The 24,761-nt window shown below is 41.3% G+C and overlaps 1 protein-coding gene across 1 annotated transcript in view; it reads left to right on the top strand.

The window, feature by feature from the left end:
* The window catches only part of fgfrl1a (fibroblast growth factor receptor like 1a), a 68,028-nt gene that overhangs the window by 10,334 nt on the left and 32,933 nt on the right, over positions 1–24,761 (top strand). Inside the window, exon 3 of the mRNA XM_069720031.1 lies at positions 18,907–19,179. Within this exon, the coding sequence (XP_069576132.1) occupies positions 18,907–19,179 (273 nt within the window). The remainder of the gene's footprint in view (positions 1–18,906; positions 19,180–24,761) is intronic.

The raw sequence follows: 24,761 nt of genomic DNA, 5'->3' as shown, positions 1-24,761 counted from the left end.
TGCGCTCCTTTTTCACGTCTTTCGCTCTCGTGTGTGGCAGAAAGAGAATTATACCAAACGTGAATTCATACAAACTGTTGTAAAGATGTGCTATATGGCGTCCATATTTTCTGTTTTGATTGATTTTCTGATTTAAGGTAGCACACATTTCAAATGTCCCTAATGTGAAAATCGTAGTTTTAGAAGTTAAACTTGTAATTTTTGTCAAAAGGTATGCCAACTGAAAAATTCACAATGTCCATTATATATTTATGAAAAATCAGTTTGTCTAAAATACATATGGATTTACATTAAGTCAGTCAACCACATTGATATTAGTGGAGGTTTACATTCTTCACAAATGCAGTCAAGATGATATAACATCCCTGATTGTCTACAAGAGTCTACGGTGTTGGCGTGATATTACTCATTTACTAAAGATGTGCAGATCACAAATGTAAAGCATACAGTGTATGTTTTTACATTTGAATTGGCATTTGATGCATTTAACCCAAATAAGATTTAGTCTGGCAAGTAGCGGTGAGATAAAAGACACAGCTGAGGGTATGTGTGGCAAACTCTCAGACTTTTTAGACAGCAGCTGGGTTGTAAATGTAAATCATAGTGATTGGATGTGAAGTTCTGAAGCAGAGGCATAAAACGACTCAGAGCAGTTTTTAGTACTATTAAAGGGAAACACATTTCCCTTTTACTACTTTTGATATCTAACCATGAACATAGATTGGTTCCCTTTTATTGAGTGTTGAATCATAAAAAACACAGAACGTGTCTTTTCAATGTTCCAGATTGCTTCGGATAATCGATATCAATCAAACTTTTTATCTTTTAAAGGTGAAAATAACTGTCCATAGGGAAGTCTGTTCGAGTGTCACTCATGTAATTGCGTGTCCTCTGCTGCCTCTCAATCTTTCTGTCTCTGTGATCTGTCTTTTCTCTTTCTGTTTCCATCTCTCTCCTTCTGACACTTTAATTCCTCGGCCACATTTCTTTGTCTCTGCTGGTTCCTCGCTCCCTTGTCTACCCTTCAGCTAGACCCTCTCAAACCACCTTTTAACCCCCATCTACCACACACACACACACACACACACACACGCACACACACAAATACACATACACAGTCTCCAGCTGTTATTCCTGTTGGCGTTACAAATGAGACATTGAAAAGTGATCGCTGGGACAGGAGACACAGACTTTTGTTTTCTTTAAGCTTCGGTCTGTCAGATTGAGTTGGGGTGTGGAGGGGGGGGGGTGCGAGACGGCACTCAGGGCGTTTGTGTGTGTGTGAGAAAGTGAGTGTGACCAAAATTATCACCATTTTAACCTCAGTGTCGAACGTGATTGACATGTTATGGACAATCGGACGCACTCTCGCTTCTTGATTGTTTGTCAGACATACAGATGACCTTTGACCCCAGGAAATAGAGGCTGATCAGGGGCAGGATGTTAAGACAGACAGCTTTAGGAAATACTTTTTTCTAAGCTCTCTCTGTAGCTTCTAGCTATGACACAAGGGACTTGTTCCGTTGAGCTCTTACTCGTGTCCGTTTCAATGTACGCTGTTTTTGTTCAGGTAAAACGAATTTGTAATATTCATACCCTTATCATCATCAATACCTAGTATATGATTACAGGTTCACAGAGCATATGCAAAGTAACTGTCATGCTTTTTTTTTTTCTGAAGGATAAGGTGGCAGTAAAACTTGAAACAAAGTTGAAAACCATCACACATGAGGGGACACGAACGCTGTCGTCTTTTTCCTCAGTACCAGCTGTCGATGTGGAATCCATACTGCCGGGGAATGTGAGAGCAGTATGACAGATATGGGGGTGGATTTAGAAAGACTGGAACTCTGGAGGGGACACATAATATCTACCGGGGACTGTGAATATGTGGCCAAACACATACATTTCTGTCATCTGGTGTTTGTTGATTTTCATAATCAAATTTAGCGTGGCATCTCGGAAATCAAAATATCTAAGATTTAGATTCATGCATTTATCATGTTTGTTTATTTTGAAAGCGTTTGACATCTGTTAGGACCGGGTTGCTAGAAAAGAACGAGGTCACACAACTTGTCTGACCACCTTCGGTGTTTGTAGCTGCTTGGAACAAGGGGCCAACCAATAGTGGATTTTTGATTACTGATATTAGGGAGTAAAAAACTTAAGATATTAATGTATCGACCAAAATGTGATTATCAAACATTTGTGACTAAGATGGAGGCAGGATGTTTTACAGTTTAACATCAACTTTATTCTCCAAAATGACATCAATGTATTGAAACAGTGAATCTCACTGTGAATGTAATAATGATAAATAACTATAAACAAAAAACAAACACAAATTTAACAACTCCTAAATTATCCAAAGCTTTTTTGGCATTATGTTCTGTAAGATCAAGTTTTCAGATAACTTATTCACAGATACCGATATATGCTGAGTTATAAGCCCGTCATCATGTTGAGGGGACATGATAGTTGCTTAAATAGGGACATAATGGCTAATGTCAGGTAGGGTGATGGATTTCTGAAGTCATCCAAAAATCGGACAAGCAGTTGTGATGAAATATACTGGCGCCTTTAGTCTATCTTTATAATTTGGAGATTTAGTTTTACATCAAGTGAAATTCACTTCAGTGCTGTCAATCTGGCTTTAAACCTGTATCACAGCCTTCAATTTGTTGAATCTGTTAAAGCATTCATTTTGGGATTGAAAACTTGTAGGTTTTAATCGTAATATATCTCAACCCTCTGCACTTGGATGTAAATCTAGAAAATGTGCAGATAGTCTGACTTTAAAACAAGGGAACCTGGTTTTTAAATTTGGCTTTAAGAATTGGGATTTTAGATTTATTTACATGTTTTGTACATAATGCACGACAGTCCATCCTGGATGAGAGGTCCCTCCTCCGGTAACTCAGAGCGTTTCTTCCATTTTTTTTCCTGTTTAAAGAGTTCATTTCGTGGAGTTTGTATTTGAGTATACTTTACAGCTTATAAAACAGTTTGAGGGTTTGTAATTTGTCAGTTTGAACTATATACTGTAACTACCAAAAGCTTAAAGTTTATATCCCAGATACTGACACAGTACGGTACAACTATTTTTAGGACTTCCCATGCAGTCGAAGTAGACGGTACATCCTGTGTTAATTATTGTTAATAATTGAAAATGCAGCATAGAACGGCATGACTGACATTTCTTTCATTTTTTTCCCCCCCAAAGTAAGATGCAGAACATCGACCAGATCAGAAAAAAAAAAAAACAGTACAGGAACATATATTGGTTACAGCCACAGTGAATTAACCGCGGACATTAATCCCCTGCCAATAACCACACAGTGCTGACGTCTAGCTGAAAGGCCTGCAGACCAGTTAGCTGTGTTAATTATTTCCCACTACATGGCCCTCCATCACAATGGTCAGCTCTGCGTACTTATTATGCCGAGGTAATCCCTCTGTTGTGCTGGCACCATTATCACACTGAGACACAACAGGCCTATTCTTCCTCTCGTAATTAACAAAGGTACTTATGGGCTGCTTGCTTTCTGGGATTTAACTGTTGTGTTGTCGGAGCTTTAGTGAAGGCAGACGTGCTGGAAAAGGGAGAATGTGGGGAAAAGAAAGCTCTCAGTTCAGAGTGTATTGGAGGTTTCAGAGTTTAGGTCTGTAGCTTTAACCACATGTGGCAAGTTAAAAAGGTTATAATTGTCGTTAATGGTAGAAAGAACCACTGTTTTCTTGAGTTTTGTACTCAAGTATTGCTTTTCTATGAAACCCATGCATTTCCAAATTGTCATCTTTCCATAGAGGAAGATTAACAGACCTGTTTGCAACTTTTTAATAATGCATTTTTCACATAATTGAATGGTTTATTTAGATGAACAAAAATTGGAGATTCTTGGCAGCTATCGTTATTAGTCACTGGGCAGATTTTTATTTTACGTAAGAATCAGGTTATTAAATATGACTTATTTGTACATTGAACTTGTCAACTGTATATAAAACTGTTCAGGCCCAACAATGGTAAAAAAAAAAAACAAAACGATATAATAATATATCATACAACGTAAAACAGTCCTAATGTTGATATAATAATATATTATTATAGAACGTAAAACAGTCCTAACATGTCCATTCTGGATAATCGGTACTTTCACTTTTTGATACTTTAAGCCGCTGCACACCCTTGGATCACCAGCACAGGTGCTTTCTGCTAATATCCCTGATTAGACCGCTTTTCAAGACTGTGCATGTTTCACATCTCCTAAAGTCCCCTGTTGGTTAGTTTACCTCTTATTATCTTATTGATGACATCATGTGATCCACCAACATCCCCCGAGCAGAGCAGAGGTCTCGTTTGACCACAACTATTGCTTTTATATTCATGTGCTATTTTTACTTCGGCTCTTAACAGATCAAAATACTTCTCTAACACTCTGCAGCTGTATAGCCCCGTGAATGGTGTCTGCATTTTGCCCAGTTCTTCCCGTAATTATGACGCAGTGCACATTCACACAAAAAAAAGAGATTAGTCCACACTGACAGGTACATGATGACTGATCTTGACTGTGTGTGTGTGTGTGTGTGTGTGTGTGTGTGTGTGTGTGTGTGTGTGTGTGTGCGTGTGTGTGTGTGTGCGTGTGCGTGTGCGTCTGTTGCCTGTTTGATACAGAGTGTCCACTATCAATCAACACCGCTCAGGCTCTGTTCCTGGCTCACTGTGTGCGTCATGGCAAATATTGTTTGTGCCCGTACACACACACACACACACACGCACGCACGCACACACGCACACACACACACACACACACACACACACGCATTATCAAACGAATGATTCAACCAGTGAATATTCTTTCTTCTTCATATATATTGGTCATCAAAGTTAAGGGTTTGCAGGAAACTTTTTACAAAGCTGTGCCCAGTTTTCCAAAAGCATCTTAAGGTTAACTTTCTCACTGTTTGTTGAAGAGATTTCTCCCAAGAATGAGTCCGTGCAGGTATTTTTCTAGCCAAAGGCGCATCTTTCCAGATGACGTCTGCCAGAAGCGTAGCTCCGAGCTAGGTTCAGCTTTTTGTCTTTGTGTTGGCACCCTTAGTTCATGAACAGACTGGTAGGAATCGAATTAATGAGAGGGCGGCCTTTTTTCAAACAGTGCTATTGTCTGTCTGAAAGCGGAATAATACTTTTGTTTGTGCAACTGATGTGGATATACAAGTTGAAATTCCGCGTCAGTCGGGAAAATGCCATTGTGGACCAGATGTGTGTGTCAGTCAAGGTTTAGTTACTGAGGCCACCGCCCTTGTTGAATTAAGGTTAAACGTTTGTTGCATCTTCATTTAGGTGTTTCCCCATCTTCTTTTTGCAGTTTCTTTTTCCCTGGTAAGGTTGTGGGGAACATTTAGATGTCAGTCAACATGAAGAGACTGGAATAAAGATGTATAGGTTAAGCACATGCAATTACACATACACACTCCCACACACACACCTTATCCCCTCTCTCACACACATGCAGTAGGCTAAGAGTGACCAGAGCTGAACAAATGGACTTAGTCACGGCTGAGGTTTGGTGTGGAATGTGGGAGGGGGGCATGAATGTGTGTGTGTGTGTGTGTGTGTGTGTGTGTGTGTGTGTGTGTGTGTGTGTGTGTGTGTGTGTGTGTGTGTGTGTGTGTGTGTGTGTGTGTGTGTGTGTGTGTGTGTGTGTGTGTGTGTGTGTGTATGTGTGCATGCATGGAATGTTTGACTCCCCATCCAGTGAACCAGAAAACACACAGGTGGAGGAGGTGGAGAAAATGTGAGGGCGAGGAGGAGGAAATACAGGAGGAAGAAGGAGGGAGATGTGAATTATCACAGCGTGAGACTGAAATGTCAGTTCAGGTTTTGCTTTTTCATTTGAAATTAAGTCATCGGTTCATAAGAAATGGGAATACATGAATTTATGTGACTACAGATATGTAATATTTAAACAAGACCAGATCAAAACGGAATGTATGGCTGGACTGCGGATGAAACACTTGCTGGCTTTTAATTTGAAACAAGGACTTTTAATTTGAAATGGATATAAGAAGCCACAGCATTTGACTGACCAATGGTGTGACTTTAACAGTCAGTCAGTCACTCAGTGACAGACGGTCACGTTTATAGGGCTGGCGCCCTCCTGTTGCAGTCCATCCAAAAACAAAATGTCAAACAAACAAAGAAAAAACAATTCAGATGAAGATGAAATAACAAGAAGAGACATAAAAATGATGCTTATTTAGATGATAGCATGGGAAATATTTACTTGGTGAGTTTCAGGTTAAAAGACGTCAAGATGTCCAAATTAAAACTGAGTTTTGAAGACACCTATTGATTACTTAAAACCATCAGAGACTGTTATTGTTCAAAAACAATAACTCAGGTGCTGATTTTGATCAAACGATGCAACTTGAAATACTCCTGAAGGTTATTACTTCCCACCGCTCTGGGCACGTCACGGCTCTGCACTGCGTTTGTGTGCAACTGGAGCATTCTCTAAACTTTTGGATAGCCCTCGTATAGATTGCAGCAATACAGTTTTAGGTGGGGCTCAACTTAACACTGAAATGCAGTCATTTAAATACTTTTGCTGTCATTTTTATTTGGTTGATAACTTCAGAGCTTGGACAAAGTAACGCCTTGAAGTGGCCCAATTTATTCAATAAATAATATATGTATTGGGTTCAATCTAATTAATGAAATAATGCAAATCAATTTTAGATTAATCTAAATCCACCACATGTCCGTGGCCCTGTTAACCTTCCAGGCTCACCTACTTGAACACAATTCGCTTTAAATCTAATCTGCAATCACTTCATTGCTCTATCTAGCCATCGCACTCCTTGTCTCCTTCTTTAATATGTGTTATGTCAATACGGACGGCTCCCTTGCCGCAAATATTCACCTCTTTATCACTGAAGTGGACCATAACAGGTGGTGGCACTCTGTGTTTGTGTTTGCGAGTTATCGCTGTCGTTAATGAGTAACAGCGTCTGCCTCCAGAATGCTGATAAACGTCGGGTCGAGGACGCTGCTCTGCTTCACGCACACACACACACACACGCACACACACACGCACACACACACACACACACACACACACACACACACACACACCCTGGAGCGTTAACTGTTTCTTATCTTACGCCAGCTACGTCTTGCCTTATCTGGAAGGCACGAGACGAAGACACACACACAGATACAGTACACACACTGTACCCAACACATGTATATACAATGCTCAGGTGGTTGAGATTTGTTGACTGTAGCTGAATGTAGTTGTTTACCACGAAAGATGTTTTGTCACTGTCGTCGCCCGGTCCGGTGGCTGCTGAGTGTGACCTGACATTGACTGAATATGTAAACTGACCTCAGCCCCGTATTCCTCACGTACAAACACAACACCTGCCACTGCTGCAGTTTTGGACAGAGACTTTGCAGCCTAACCAGAAGTCGCTGGTGAAGGCCGGTGTGACATGATGAATGTGTTTACACACCTGCTTGTCTATGCTTGCATGAAAACGATGCTCTTTTTCTCCTTGATGATTGAAATCTTGAAGCAGTTTCCATCTAAACGACCTTCAACGCAAAACTTTAATCTGCCGAACAGAACTAGACATCATGTGTCCTGATGTTATTTGTCTTATAGCCAGAAATAGCCAGTTTTTGCATTTCTGTTCATCTTGTTTGTTTGTTTTTAAACAGTTTCTGGACTCTCAGTAGTACTTAAAGCACCTTAAATATTAATATCTAAAACTTCCAAATGACTTGATTTTTTTTTGTTAACTTGAAGTTCATTGTAGCTGCTTTATTTGATTAAAAGCAAACTAAATGTTTTTTTTTTGTTTTTTCTTTTACTAATTTCGATTCAGGCTGAATATGCTGTCTTAGTAACTGGCTCTGGGTCAGAGTGGCTGCTCCCTGTCTGTGTCAGATCTTAACTTTGCACTAAAATGTAACCCAGTCCTTAGCCTCCATATACTGGCCAGCCAGGAATGATGCACACAAACACACCGAACTAGATTAGTACTTGTGGCCCTTGACCTACTTTCAGCCCGAGCTGGCCTTCACAGTCTCTCAGTCTCAGTTTTTATCCTGATCATCTCTTCCTTCTCCTTTCATTTTTGTTCCTTCCTTCTTGATCAAGGAGCTTCGAGGTGACAGTCTTTAATTCTCTGGATGCTCTGACGCCTATTCTGTCAAACATGATTTACCTTTTGGCTGATGTCACACTGAAGATTGCAGAGTCGATCCCCTCTGTAGTTAAAGCCAGTCATGTCTTCACCTCCTTATATAGAATATGCTATACAGCTGAAAGTTGAGATCCAAAAAACGGTACAAATAACTCGATCTGTTATGTAAAACAAACCTCAACAGGCCACATACATATTTGTGACAGGTGTGGCATTTTAATATGCTCACTGTCAAACTGTAAAATCAATTTTCCTTTCATCTTCACCCATTAAAGACAAAACAGAAAAAGTAATTTTCTATGAGCAACGACTCGATCACTTTTCAACAAGTCACGACTGCGAGGTGTTAACGGACCGTTGAGGTCGTCTCCAGCTCTGTCAGCCTCCTCTTCGTTTTTGTCTCGCAGGATGTGAAAGGTTACAGAAAGCAAAGTACGTTCTGTTGCAGTTTTTATCCAAGGTAGTCATTAAAATGTCAGTTCCTTGTTCAGTCTGCCATAAATCCTCAAAATGTAAAGGTAGTTGTTAATGTGGATTAATTCCTCTCTCTTTATCCCTCCCTGACTTCATCCCTTTAACTCCCTTCCTGGGTGATTGTCCTTCTTATCTGCTTGTCTTTCACACTTTACTTTCTTTCCCTCCCCACTGTACTTTCTTCACTTCCCTGAATCTGCATTTATATAACGGGCCCACGGTGTGACGACACACACACACACACACACACACACACACACACACACACACACACACACACACACACACACACACACACACACACACACACACACACACACACACAAGTGCATACTGTGCATGATGTGGTTTTCATAAAGCCCTTTATAAGCTTTAAAAGAATGCTGTAGGTTTAAACCGGCCTCAGGTTCTCGGCGGTTTGCAGAACTTTATGTTCTGTCTCGGTTTCCTCGAAAAGCCTCAGTCCCACTTTTCCCATGTTCAGGTTTCCTCTGGCTTTTCTTTAGAAGATAAAACTACGACAGTGTTTATATTTGAGCAGACCACAGTTTCACAGGTTGACTTGACATTTACTGTGAATGCGACTTTTGAACTTTTAAAAGAATTCATTTATTCATGATTTTGTTAGAAACATCGACCTCTGGATGTAAAACTCTGTAATTTCTTTGCCTCATTCTCCCTCTGGACACAAACAGATGGAATTAATAAGTTTCTTTTTTGTTACCAGTTTTTCATAAAAACACTGATCATGCTGACTAAAGATGTATCTGAAGTCTGCTTGAGATGCAGCTTCCTGGCAAGTATGTTCCCTGTAAAACCACTGAATTTGCACTGCAGCTAAAAAAAAATGACATTTTAGTATGGTTACTGTTTTCCCATGGACGTTACCATGGAGTTTATACCCACATGTTGGACCATTTATGGTATCAGATTTGATCATTCAATAATAAATAAAAGTAGGTTTTTTTTCCCATAATGACCCCAAAATACATCTTCATTCAGAGTTCAAACTTTATTTTAAAAAAAAAAATGTACAGGCTTCTGCAGCTACAAGCTATAGTTTGGCTGTAGTTATGCAAAGAGTGACAGCCTCAGGAGACTTTTTAACAGCAAATCTACACACAATTTCCCACAGCTGCATAAATGTAAAACAAGATTTCGAAGTGAAAATATGTTCCCCTTCAACCATTTCCTTCTTCCAACACAGTTAAGTAAATTAATCATTCATAAATCTTCTCTCCCGCATTCACTGGGGTGGGGCGTGTCATTAAAAATGATATATATCTTTTTCAGGGCTGGTGCTTCAGCAAATTTATTGCTCTTGCCAAATATAAACCCAACAGGAAAAGATCTGTGGTCCATTTCGCACCTTCACCCGGCTGGTTTCAGAACATGCACATGAAATTTGAACACCGATCTTTGTTCTTGGAAGGAACCGCGTGCTTATGTGGAAATTTTATATAATTTCTAGCTGTCAAATGTTTGGGTGGCATTTGGGTCTATTTGTACAAGGTGTTATTTCTACATGAGGGTGAGTAGGAGTAATATTGAAGCTGACGTTTTCCCCTTGTTTTTTTGAAACGGAGTAACTCGTTTGGTAGGTTTCTTCTTAATAGCGGCCTCGATTCTTCATTCTTAATCCTGATTGTGGAGGTTTTTTTTCCTCCAGGGGAAAAGTAGACAGGTGCAGCAGAAGAGTGGAAAGCTGGAACAATAGAACCAGCTATTAGGAATGCTGAAGTGAAAGGAGGACAAAGGGAGGGATGCAGAGGTGAAGATAGAGAGAGTAGAAAGAAAAAGAAAAGAGGAAAAAAAAAACACATTTCTGGGAAAGGTCTGCGGTTATAATCAAGCCCCAAAATATCTGATTAAAATATAATGAAAAGGATTACACACCTTTTTTGTGTGTGTGTGTGTGTGTGTGTGTGTGTGTGTGTGTGTGTGTGTGTGTGTGTGTGTGTGTGTGTGTGTGTGTGTGTGTGTGTGTGTGTGTGCGTGCGCGCTCTCGGGAAGCCGATGGTGTGAGTCGCTGAGGGGATCAGGTTGCCGAACCAACCACTCAGCAGATTCCTCAAAGTTTTGCTGGCCGCTGTGTGTTTTTCTTTTGTGTGTGTGTGTGTGTGTGTGTGTGTGTGTGTGTGTGTGTGTGTGTGTGTGTGTGTGTGTGTGTGTGTGTGTGTGTGTGTGTGTGTGTGTGTGTGTGTGTGTGTGTGTGTGTGTGTGTGTGTGTGTGAGAGACAGAGACAGAGACAGAGACAAAGAAAGAGAGAAAGACAAGTGTGGGCTTTAGTGTTTTATGTGTGTAAGTGTGTCGTGCAGCCCGTCAGGTTTTGTACCAGCCTCAGGCCCGGTGTTAACTATCAGGATGGAGTAACAAGCAGCAGTTGACCTATTGATGGGGTGGAAGTGACTCGCTCAGAACGAGGAAAGTTTCTGTTTTGTGTGTGTGTGTGTGTGTGTGTGTGTGTGTGTGTGTGTGTGTGTGTGTGTGTGTGTGTGTGTGTGTGTGTGTGTGTGTGTGTGTGTGTGCGTGCGCATGTGAAGAAGACAACTTAATGTGTACCCATCTCTCCGATTCCGTCGCCTCAGGCAACAGAAACCAAGTTTATGTTGGAGTGTGTTTGCAGGTTAGCGAAAGAGAAGGAAGAGGAGGGAAGAACGTCGGCGAGATGTCGAGCGGCTTTTTACGGGTCAGTGTGAGCTGCCTGAATCGATCGGCTCGGCTAATGTGACCTTACGCAACAAGCAATCCCACTAGTCATAATCGATTTAGAGAGTATAGCTGTGATTACAGGATTTGAGCTTGTAAAGAGAATTCAGATGCAAAAACATTACCTGCAGGGGGATTACAGGGTTTCATTAAAAGCATTGCGTAAATAGTTGACTTGTGGGTTTTGGGGTAATTTGAGAAGCACGCACACACATTTTCGTAGACGTATATTGCAGAAGGGTAAACCATGTCCCTGTTTTATAACCTTTAGGTCAAAATAAAGACGCAAATGTGACATTTATAATGGATCTGATCGTAATAGTGAACTCTTGAGACCTTTGTCTTTTGTGAAACAGACAATATGTTGCGGCATACACACACGCACACCTCTACCTTGCGCAGTACATCAACGCTCCGTCCCGCTGTTAAGAGCTCTCCATCAAAAGCATTCCTCGGCTCTCCACTCTCGCCCTAGTCTCACTTCCCTGCCAACAACAACGTTGTGTTGGGCTCCGCAGACCCATCTGACTCAAAGACCAGTGGAACGTTAAGAGCATTGAAAGACCAAACTCTCGATCCAGAACATAAAGGGCAGTCCCGTCCGTCACACACGGCCAAAATATGCAGCACAAAACATGACCAAATAGGCAAGGGTTGTTGTTGTTGCTTTTTCCAGAACTTAAGAAAAATTACATGCTTTGCATTCAAGAAATGTCAGTTGTGTCCTTTTAAGGGGAAGTTGACATTTGTACAAATCCTTCTTTGTCAGCCAGTTATTGTATTGATTTTCTTTTCACTTGTGGACGTCTGTTAAAAGCATTAGTGAGTCTGATTTGAACAAACAGCCTTGAGCTGGCGCTGATGTTTGAATTTCTGAGAAGAACGCAGAACGGAAAACCAAAGAAAACACACTAAAACTGTGAGTTAATACACCACCGGGGTATATCTGTTAATGTTAGCGTGTGAGAGATGCACTAGCAGTGTTTCCTGGCCAGAGCAAGAAAAACAATCTGACTGTACTGGAGTGTAACAACTGAAGAAATTTGCATTGATTTTGTTAAAGAGTCCACATCATTAGAATTAACTGTAAATTCATGTAAATGAGAACAAACCAGGTGAATCTACCAGACTTTCTTTACGGTTACCAGAAGCACACATTTTCCAGACACATTTTCTGACACTTTAAAGACTAAACAGCTGATTGATTAATGAAGAAAATAATCAACACAATTATCTAATAATGAAAACAATCATTATCTGCACCCCTAGGCCACACCCTACCAGATTTTTTTTTTTAGACTAGACTGGAGCAGACCACAAAAAAATACCCTTAAATAGTTTGACTAAATCCCAGCTCAAGACCACTTACTACATTTTGCCAAGTTTGTTTACTTGTAACAAATTGATGTTGACATGAATTCAGCAGCTTTTTCTCACAATTTCAGGACATTGTTGTCTTTTTTTTTTTATACGTATATAATTACTAATCTGTAATCCCTCTAGATTTTACAATTCAATTTTTAAACCACCACGGACAAGAATGTTGTACGTCAAGAGATGCATCTCCATGACAACTGAGCAAACTCCATGCTCTCATGAGGACAGTGTGAGGGCTGGAAAAAGCTAGTGAGTGGACCTTGAGCTGGCGTGTTTTGTTGGAATATTTCCAAGGTCAAGAATGAACTTCGACACACAAATATTTTCTGTGTTCTGTCGTAAGGTATTTTGAAACTGTATTAATTCTTAATATACTTTATATTGGTGGCTGGTTTTTGTTTTGCTGTTTGTACTTCCACGGTGCTTCATGGCAAAGTACCATAAGCACAGTAACACATTTTTTTATGTAAGTGAGGTCATCTCGTGGTGATGATAGTTCAGGATTTCCTAAAGAACTGATTATTATACCGCTGTAGTCCTTCTAAACAGCCCAGGCGTCCCAGGAATTCTGTTGATACTGGACACTTCTGCACCATGCAGAACATAAAATAAATCCAGGGTAGATTTACTGATTCTATCTGGAGAAGTAAAAACTGACAATGACAAGGCTGATGTGCACAAAAGTCTGTATTTCCTCCAAATACAACCTGATTCATCATCCAGTGCGGAACTTGAGCAGCACATTTGCAGCTGTTTTGGGAGTAACTGCTGAAAGAACAGTATGTATGAAGTGATTTCTTCTTTATTTGGCCTTCAGGCTTTCTCCTTCAGTCCGTCCAGAGGCTGTGCTGCTCTGAGCGGGAAGGTTCTGTCTCTGTAGGGGTAGTGTGTGTCTGACGTGGGCTGAACTTTCCTGTCGTTAGGCTGCAGAATACCAGACGTGCACGTTCAACCCATCTACACACTCCCCGCTGTATAACGGGAACGAGAGGGAGGGTGTGTGTATTCATGTGTGCGTGAGGGAGCAGACAAACTATCTTCAAGGGGCTTGAGATTGTCGTGGGAAGTCAGTTGTGGGCAATGGAGCGCCGTAAGCCCAAATGCACTAAACAGACGTTTTGGAGCCCTGCAATTTTCTTTGCTCCCACACAACTACCTAAAAGATGAAGAGGCAACAATGCCCAAGCACACAGGGACACACATATATTGTAATTTGATTTGAAAAAGTTTGTAAACAAAAGGACCATTTGCTTAATTTTAAAGTCATCCTGTTGTACACTTACTTCACTGTTTAGGTTGCATTGTCATTGTGGACTGCCCCCTTGAAACAATCCTCTAAACTACCTTGATAAAGTAGGACATTTATTTCCTCTCAATGATAGCAACGGTCCAGTCCCAAAGGCAGCAAAGCAGACCCAAGTTATGAGATCACCTCCACCATGCACAGGGATGATGTTTTCACGTTGCTGCGCATACGACGCGTTTGCATATGATTCCCAAACACTGCTGTATAACGGTGGCTCCATCAGTCTACCAAACACTTTTCCAGTGAGGGAGTGTGGAGTATCAAAGTGCTTTTGGGAAAACGTCAGGTGTGCAGTGATTTTGTTTTGAAAAACGGCAGCTTCATTACCTCTCTGAACATTCTGCATTGCGCCTTGGAGTCATCTTTACTGGATAACCCCTTTCATCAGTAAAGAGAGCAACACAGAACAAAACCATTTCAATGTATAGAAAGTGTTTGTAATTGTGGATAGATGAAGCATGGTTCACCTCAGCAGATGCTTCTTATCGTTTATTAAGCAACATAACTATAATCCACACCTCCAATCTTGTTTGAATGATTGGACTTTGGCTTTACAAATTCACGACTTCAATTAGCTTCTGTTAATGTCATTAACATGCTTTTTCCAACCTGCACTGTGAATTCTTGAGTGATGTATTCATCATGGACAAGAATAATTAATTGATTTATTTATTACTAGATAAATTAAATTGTGTTAGTTCATAATTGTAACTTAAAAAAAGATCCAACTGTATTTTTGGAAAACGTATATATTTAAATGCAGATTTCAACAAGTTCACTTACTTTCTCTTACCAGCGTACAGTATGTGTCAGCTGCATATACTGTACATTAGATGCTCAATAGGAGCCTGACATGTGCAGAAACACACACACACACACACACACACACACACTGACCCTGTGTCTCGTGAAAGAGAAGAATAGTTTTTTTACTCGCTTCAGTTTCACCCCAAGAGACAGATTTAAAAAGACTTTACTTCGGTCATGGACATGAGAGGAGGAGAGGGCAGAGGAGGAGGAGGAGGAGCAGGAGGAAAAGAGTCTGCTGCTCATGTGTTCCCTTCTTTGGGAGGAGAGGGAGAGACAAAGAAAAAGGGGAGGTAGAGGAGGAAGATGTAGGAGAGGTTAGCTGTCGAAAGTTGAGAGGTTCAGTTCGAGGTCCTGCTCCTGTGATCCTTTGGAGAGCAGATTGGGGGAGGGAGGTGTGTGTGCGTGGATCTGAAAAAGGCAGGAGACCAGTAAATCACAGCTGAGAGAAAGAAAAGAATCTGCAGTGGAGTAAGAGGATAGTGTGAATGAGTGTGATGAAAGAGGAAAAGAGAGAGCAAAATGGGGAAAAGAGTGATGACAGGGGAAAAGGAGAGGACGGGAGGTGGTAGTAAGAGGAAGAGCGGGGCTAACGGTAAGAAAGAGAAAAAAAAGAGGTAGCAGGGGAGTAGTAAGAGTTCAGGGGAATGAGATTTCAATCTGTTGGAGGAAGAAGAAATAGAAAGCAAAAGAATTACATTGAAGAAGTAGAGAAAGAAGGAATATACTATGAGGTTGAATTGAGCAAGGGACCGAAATGATTGTGTTCAGAGAGAAATATAACGTACAGAAAGGAATTAGCTAAAAGGTACCAGGAAAACCAGGGATAAATAATCAGAAAAAGAAAATGGAGGTGTAAGGTAGGAAAAGGAGAAAGAATGAGCTGCCGGGCCTCTGATGAGAAAGCCATGCAGCTGAACGAAGGAATGAGGAGGATGGAGGGAGCAGAGGCTGTGTGACTAATGTCTTTTTCACACTTTTCACTTCCATCCATCATTGTGTCCACCTCCTGCTCCCCAGAAAACTACTGTAACTGTTCACCCATTTTTTATAATCTGTTCGCACCTCTTTAGCTCTATTTACACTTCTCTCCATCTTGATAATCTTCTGCATACACGTCGGCAGGGTGAAGGAATAAATCATGATCTTCGTTTTGTCTTATTGTGGTGACAGTTGACAGCTGTGGAGTCTTTCTTTCCCTCTGAGACCTAAGAAATCGGAGACCTTTTTAGGCAGCCCCCCCCCCCCACCACACACACACACACACACACACTTATATGGTATCCCACGGTGACTATAGTTACCATTGCTAACTACACAAGACATTAAATGAAGTAGAATTACGATAACTGCAAATAACCTTTGGTACCAGAAGACTCTTCCTGAGAAAGACCCGTGTGCCAATAATTAGAATAAGGAAGTTTAAAGAGTTCTGGATTTTTTTAATGTTTTGGTCATTTTTACATGTCAGCCTGAGATATGAGGGCTAATTACCAACATTTCAAGTGTACCCATTTGTGGCTTTTACTGACCCTTACTCGATAATTAACCTTAACAAAGGTTTTCCAAACGTGGGGGAGGACGGGACAGGTCTGATCACGCCAAACAAAATGAAATTAATAAACAAAACTACACCTGACTAACACCTACCAGTGAAAACAAAACAGCCTTAGTCCTAACTCGCTTATCTAAAAAAAAAAAAAAAAAAGACTTCATCAAAACTAATACAGAGGTGGTACCAACCAATACTTGTGTGTGTAAAGGGCACCACAACTCACCTGTTGTCTTCAACCTCCAACCACATACCCGTCCCCCAAACACAAGACAAAGAGAAGAGAATTCATTATTGAGGTTTTTCTCCTCTATCTGAGGGGCTGGGGTGATTTGTCGGACTTCCTGAAATCCAAGTGAAACAATGAGCAGCATGGCCTGACTGCACAGGTGGGAAAACCAATCATGTTGAAATCGGTGGAGAGGAAGAAACAAAACACTAAATCTGAACAATCACTTTGATGTAGACAATGATTTACAGCGACTGATAGAAATAACAGCTAGCGCAAACTGGAACGTGAGATTTCAGAAAATCTTTAAACTTTTAACAGTTCTGTCTGGATCTGTGGTGAAATCTGCGTTTTCTTCGACAACAGCGACACTTTTTTTATTGCACTTAACACCTCTGGATTCCGTATATTATCTCTCTTTCTCTCAACTCGCAACCCTTATTTTACCCCTGAAAACATGCCGACTTTTTTCATACCGTCTACAAAATCAACAAAACTAAGGATACAATTGGAAGACAAGCAAAAATAACAGAAGAAATCTACCGTAGTTAATGGACCTTTGTATTGGCAGGGGCAAATTTAAGGGCTTTGTAAATGTTAGCTCTTCTCTGTGACGAGCACAAATCAGACAAAAGGGGGTAATAGACACCTCAAAACATTTGTGCTGCATTTAAGGTCATGTTTACATATGTTTCTACCCCATAACAAGCCACATATATCCCGCTTGATAAGCCCCTATCAGACACATTGTTAACATGAACCACCCTTTGTCCTTCTTTTAAAATATTTAACCTACAGGACATGACCTGAAGTGGGTTGTTTGGTGGATTTCCTTTCAGTTGCCTTTTGTTGTTTGTCAGCACATTGTTTGCTACACGGTGGCCTATTCTGTGTTTTTACTGCCATATTCGGAAGGTATTGTTTTAACCCGAAAGTAGTAACGAAAGGTCAAGCAGCGATGTCCAGTCTGCGCTGAACCGTGTTAACTCCTACACTCCCCCTGCTTCCATCTCTCTCTCTTCCTGTTTGTCTTTCCTTGTGGGCCTCTCCTCTTCGGCCATATTTCACTCCCTTTCGCTTCACAGATTTACTCCCTTAAATTCCATCCTCCTATATTCCCTTCATTTCCTCCTTGCTTCTCCTCTTACCTTCCCTCCTACCTTCCTCTTCCTCTCTCCTCCCCCTCGTCCCTATTTGTTCTTTCCATCACCCCCTCTTCCCTCCATCATTTCCTCCCACCTCTCCAATTCAATCAGGCTGCTTTTCCACCCTCTTTGTTTTTATAGTGTGCTCTTTCACAGTAGTCCGGCTACTGAGCGGTCAAGGTCACGCCTGATTTAATGTCAGCACGGCATCTCAGTTGATGTTAAACCTAATGGCTTGGCTTTTGCTATGCTTTTGCTATCTGTGTTGAAATGTCAATGCTGTAGTTAATGCATCAAGAACTAACCAAAGATTAAAGGAAAATTCTCTAATATTTCATGACATGTTTGGTTGGTAATTTGGTGTCAGGGACAGTGCTGAAAATGAGAGGTGTGTCATTACAAACGTGAAGGTGGTTGGCATGTCAGAAGAAGTATCACGCTGCTTATCATACTTTGGGAAACCACATATTTTGCACTGGTAATGGTTTGGTTTGGTTTAGTTCATTGACTTTCATAAAATATGTCATATCAGACTTTCTCATGTGTAGAACAAAAAGTACTGGTTAGTTCTGGTTAAGTGATACATTTATGTAACAGAAAACTGTCTCGGTTACACTCTCCCTCTGTAAACTGCATAAAAACAAAAGATTTGTACAATATTGTGTAGTGAAGTAATTCTTTTCTTAAAATTAATTCTGTAAAATTGGTCTTGAAAAATGTGTGGTTCAGGAACCGGTATACAAGTCGAGGAATTGGTTACTTGATACCCAGCTCTATTCCCGGGCCTTCTTGGTATTGTTCTAGTGGGAAGGAAAATTGAAAAGCATGAATTAAAAACCTAAATCTGAAAGCTAGAATCTAGAATCTAGATCAGTAAACAAAGATTTTAAATATCGAAGAATAAACCTGTCGAGTTCTGACAAGGAAGGTATTGTGTCTTTGCAAATTGGGTCTAGAATGACCTTACCTGCTACCCAGAATCACTCGTTAAGTAGCATAAAGACGAATTACTCCTTCCCAGTTCTTCAAATTGAACCTGCTGGATTTTACTGCTCCTGTTAATAAACCTCTCTTCCTTCTTCTCCCCACCAGGTCCTCCCAGGGTGTCAGAGCGGGTGACTCATCGACAGAGCGTCCGCCTGGGTCGTACTGCCAAGCTCCCCTGCCCCGTGGAGGGCGACCCCCCTCCCCTCATCATGTGGACCAAAGACAACCGCAACATCCACAGTGGCTGGACCCGGTTCAGGGTGTTACAGCATGCACTGCGTATTAAAGAAGTGGAGACCGATGACGCAGGGACTTACGTCTGCAAGGCCACCAATGGGTTTGGCAGCGTAAACATCAACTACACAATAATTGTGATAGGTAAGCGCTTTCGAAAACTGTTACTGTTACATGGGACACGCATAGCAACCGTTGGATGGAATCAGGAATAGAGGAATCTTTACTTAAGCAACAATTTTACAGACGTGATATGTTACTGAAGAGTTGCTTTTTTGAAGATAAGTTAAGTATTCCCAAACATTTTATCAAACAAACTTGGCTTGAACCAAAAAAAAAATTTGTCAATTACACATGAAACTCATGTTGCTAGAAAGTTTGTGATTTTACTGGACGACTACACGTCATTTTTTTATGCATTCACACGGTCGCCAACCGTGGCCGGCGGCATTAGGTTTTCCGATTGTCTATTGGTCCGTCCCATTCTCAAGTACGCGATATCTCAAGAACGCCTTGAGGGGATGGCCTCATATTTGGCACAAACATTCGCTTGGATTTAAGGGTGAAATGATTAGAATGTAGTAGTCAAAGGTCAAGAGCCCTGTGACCTCATATCCATCTCATTCATCTGTTCCATTCATGTCAATGCGATATCGCAAAAACGCCTTCAGGGAATTTCCTATAATTTGGCACAAACGTTAAATTGGACTCAAGGATGAAATAATTCGAATTTGGCCATCGGGACCTCACAAAACACATTTGTCATCATCATCACTCAAGAATACATTCACTGATTGTGACTGCTTGGATAAAATGATCAAGTGGTGACATCTTATATCCAAAAGGTAAAAATTCACCTAAACTGTGACATCATAATGTTCTGCAAAAACACTTGGCTGTCAGGTTGAAGATGTATATGCACGCTTTAGAATTTGAGGCCTCAACCTTTTTGGCCAAATTCCTTCCAAGTCTTCACCACATACATAATATGAGTCTCGACTGATATGGATGTCAACTGCAACCTGACTGGTTGGCAGTCAGACAACCAAGAGGCGGTAATTCTCGTTTCTGTCTTGTAACTTTGCATTTGGACTGAACTCATCCTTTTGTCGTCATCACACATTTTTGAGTCTTTTTTATTTTTCATACTTCTCCTGCTGACTGTGCTTTGTGAGCTTCTTGCATCTCTTTGCCGGGTTAGTTTGGTGGGGCCATCATAAAGCAGTCAAACTTGTGTAGTTCTTCAGACAATGAAACACTGCTGTTGTCTTTAGGCTTGTTTGGGTCTTTGTGACTGCAATTGTTGTGCTCGTGTGTTCCTCTTTAATTATGAATGAAGCATTTGTTAAAGTAGCTGTTGATGTCTGGGTGTGCATATCTTCATGTCTCAGTTGTGCGGTTTGTGAGTTGCCATGCGGTGGTCGTAGTCTGTGACCCTGCGGACTTTGACAACCTCGCTGTTTTTTTTTGTTTTTTTTTTAATTTTGGGACTCAAATAGCCACTTCCCTCAACTCTTATCCATGTAAACAAAATACCTGTAGGAAGTACAGTGTGTCAGCGCACAGTTACACGTACAAGTTTGTCTACTTGTGTGTCTGGGTCTGTGTGCTGGAGTATCTCCACACCCCTCTGTGTGTGCGTGCACCATTCCATGTGTTTGTGCACATCCCACTCCGAGAGTGTGTGTGTGTGTGTGTGTGTGTGTGTGTGTGTGTGTGTGTGTGTGTGTGTGTGTGTGTGTGTGTGTGTGTGTGTGTGTGTGTGTGTGTGTGTGTGTGTGTGTGTGTGTGTGTGTGTGTGTGTCAGGTTTCAGTCCGTAGACTGGATGCCAACAGGGAGATTAAAGCTGCCCAGCGTTCCAGAGAATCTGACTAAAGCATCGTTCTCGGCCCGGCGTCGGCACTTCAAAGACGGGCTGCAATAAAACGCTCCGATACAGATACAACCAGCCAATATTTTTTGATGTCTTAATGATTTAAAATCGTATAACCTATTAGTGCGTTGATAAATCTTTGTATTAATCAAGTATTTTGAAATATGAATTCAGTAGTTCTTTCCATTCTAATATTTTTATACCAAAGTTAAATTCAATACTGCCAGCAGAAGGGTGAGGTTTTGAGTAAATGAATTGCAAGATAGGTTGGGGCCAGATGTTCATGCTAGTTTTCTTCTTAAAGATGCAGCATTATGTACAACTTCCAAATATTTTATAGTTGCTGAAACTGCATTCATGAAACAACTATTTTTACCCATGTTTATCACATAAGTTCTATTTCCTCCCAGGTTTGCGTGTCATTTATAGTTGCAAGAATACAGTTTTAATACCAGTCGGTACAATAACTGGGCATAACGCCAGTAAATAATATCTTTTTTTATCCTCCAATAATCATTATTGGTATGTATTCAGAGCTTCATCGGTCCTGACCCCAACTTCAAAGGCGAGCTGGCATACAGGGGGCAGGAGTGGGGGTGGGAGTGGGGGTGCGAGTGGAGGAGGGTGGAGGGGGGGCAACAGCTGCCGCTGAGGTCATCAAGGCAAGCAGCTGCTGCCCCCGCCTCCCAAACCCCTCTGCCCCCTCCCTCACCTCATTCACTGTCCCTTTCATTTACTTCGCACACATACACAGAGAGAAACGATTGAACAAATCCACACAACAAATAATCTCAGTGGGTGGTGAGGACCAACGCTTTCAATTCAAACATCAAGAATGTCGGAAAGTACTTTCCCATCTGAAATAAAGACAATTTATTTCTCCTATATCTCAAACATGTCTGTTTAAGCACACAAAAAAAAAAAAAAAAAAAAAAAACTGGCATCTAATGGTCCATTAAGTAGCGGTAATGGAGAGTTCAATTGGATTACACAATCTTTGCCAACATATGGAGAGTGTGCTGAGTGTCAGTTGTTAAACGGGGAAAGTTTTCTTGACTATTAGGAGTTCTTATTCCTCAGCTCAACGTTTTGACTGAAAGCACAAAATCAGCTACTGTAAAGATGTTGACATGAACTTCAAATGGTATTCATAACATCAAGAATTAACCTTAAAAGTCAATATAGAAGTACTTGAGGGGGAAAATGTGGTGAGGATCCCTAAAGTCCTTAAAATATTGCAATACTCCAGAGCTTTTAAGTTGCGTGTGGGCTGGCATGAATTCCAGTCCGAATTGCCCGAAAAGAAAACAAGTCATAAATTGGAATTAAATGCAAAATCAAGGCAGGGCACCAAAACTTGTAGAAATCCCCGCGTCACATCCCATGCAAACTGGAATTAAGAAATCTGTCAACAGATGGTAGCCGGAGACACTTTGTGGTCCAGCAGGTTAACCTTCAGAGACGACCCCTCTCTGTAATTCAAGCCAGGAATCATGCCGCAGCATCTCCTCTGAGAGGCAGTTAGCATGGAAAGCAGTGTTTTCATAGCTGGAACAATCTGCATTGGAAATGATGCTCCAAGCAGGATGAGGGGACGGATGCATTGTGTGGGTGCAGTTGTCTCCGTTTAAGAAGTGATGATCTGTCTCGTCTGCTTATGACTTGAGTTCTTTGCGCTGTAGTTTTGCTGTCTGCTGCTCGGTTGAGGGTTTTCTCTGCCGTTTTACCTCCTCACGTATCTCCACTTTCATCTGCTCTCCTCTCCCGTGTGGTCCCGTGACAATTATTCTGTGACCGCTCCGCTTCACAGTAATGAGCCCACACCTGCGTCTTATTGTCCTTCCCTCTCAATTTCTGACCCAAAGTATCTTCAGCACCTTTTTCCTATTAGCACTTAATCTCTCCGCTCATTTGTCCTCCCTCGATGGGCTGGCTCATTTTTCTCCGACCACGTTTTAATTTGTATCAATATTTTCGCAGTTTCCCATTTTCCCCAGTGGTAATGGGGTTTGATTGCTGTCAAACATCCACTGCACTCGTGCGCAGTGGCTGGAAGTGATGGAGAGGCTTTCTTTTCTTTTTTCTTTTTTTTTTCAAGGCAGGCTTTTGTTGGCTGGGTAAATGCGAAGATTCCTCGAGGTGTTTGTTCTTTTATTGTGTATAGGTTGGCAAATGTTTGCGTGAGTAAATAGTCAGTGTGCGTGTGGATATACATGCAGCCTCCCATATGTGTGTATGCATGCATCGGGTTGAGAAGATTTATGGGACCACCAGTAAAGTGAATCTGAAATAAGTATTTTTTTTTTTTTTTTTTTTTTGCTCAAACTTCTGTGTCCTTCAATAAAAACTGCAAGGCGAGCGTTCATTTATTTTTTTTCTCTCTCTTATTCACTTTGTCTCTGGTCTGTCTTTCCAAATTGTTTCTATGAAATGCTGATTTTATTTTTTCCCTCCTCCCAAAAAAGTGAATGATAGAAAATTTATGGTTCAAACCAGATGTGATGACAATAGGAGCGTGTCTGGAGCAAAGTTGGAAGCCGTGCGTAAGAAAGGAGGAAGGAAGCGGGCGTGTGTGTGTGTGTGTGTGTGTGTGTGTGTGTGTGCGTGCGTGCGTGCGTGCGTGCGCGTGTGTGTGTGTGTGTGTGTGTGTATTTTGCTGTGCACTACAACCGAGTTAAAAAGGGCAGCTTTGACTTTTAATGAGCGTGTTCATCAATACGCAGTTTGTGTGCACGCAGGTCCATTCATAAGTGACTGATGTGATGATTTGTTGTGATTGAAGAGCTCAACTATAGCAGCTGACATCTGGTCATAATTGGAGAGCAAAGAGGAAAGTAGAGGCAGAGAAAGACATCAAACCTAGACGGACTGCATGTTTGAATAAATGAGCATGTGTGTGATTTATTTTCATCAAGCAGCAGATACGTAATGCACTCTGAAGTAAGAAAAATGGAATCACGAGATGAAACATGACAAATGGAAAAAAAAAAAACGAAGCAGCGCTTGAAAAAACGAAGCGGCGCTCGGGCGAGGATTGATTGAAAAATGATTTTGCTCTTTAGTTTCTCAAATGAAATGCTGAGGTTTTATGCCAGGATTAGTCCACTAACACAGCTGAACTCCACTAAAATCATTTATCACTTAATGCACGCTGACGTCGTGGCGTCACACAGCTCGGTCCTTGTTTGTCACGCCAATTCATTGTGACGTTGCACGCAGACTAAATTATTTCAAACCGTTGCTTCGGACGACCTTTATTTCCCTGCAGGCGTGTAGTTCTTTGAAAGCCAGTCACGCTCCTTCTTCCAGGTTTATTCTTTCTTCATTTAACTGCATCGCATGTGTGAGACTGCAGCTGTCTTCCGGACAGAAGTTAACACATCAGCTCAGGTTGCAGACCAACATCATCTCTCCATCCTTCAGTTCCCCCGTCCTGATTCCTCCTCTGTTTTTGTGTTCTCGGATTTCTGCGGGGTTTTTTTGTGTTTTTTTTTTAATTGTGATATCTGGAGCCTCATCTGGGGAGGATATAGAGGTGGCCAAGGTTTGCAGCCTAATTGCTATGAGTCACACACGCACACGGAGAAATGTATGAGTGTGTGATTGCACAGCCTAAAATGAATCTCAAATAACCCCAGTGTCTTTCACACACACACACACACACACACACACACACACACACACACACACACACACACACACACACACACACACACACACACACACACACACACACAACCTCACCCACCTACTTACAAACAGACACCCTCTGCTCAGGTTACACTCTGCATTTTCTAACTAATCGTAGAAAAATGCACGGCGTGAACGCGGAGCTGCAGCTCGCCTTTTTGG

Source organism: Brachyistius frenatus, unplaced genomic scaffold, assembly GCF_029030835.1.
Source record: "Brachyistius frenatus isolate BFR_SWC_R1_liver_20210118 unplaced genomic scaffold, ASM2903083v1 Contig_230, whole genome shotgun sequence".
Classification (NCBI taxonomy): Eukaryota; Metazoa; Chordata; class Actinopteri; family Embiotocidae; genus Brachyistius; species Brachyistius frenatus.
This window is presented reverse-complemented; position numbering and strand designations above follow the sequence as displayed.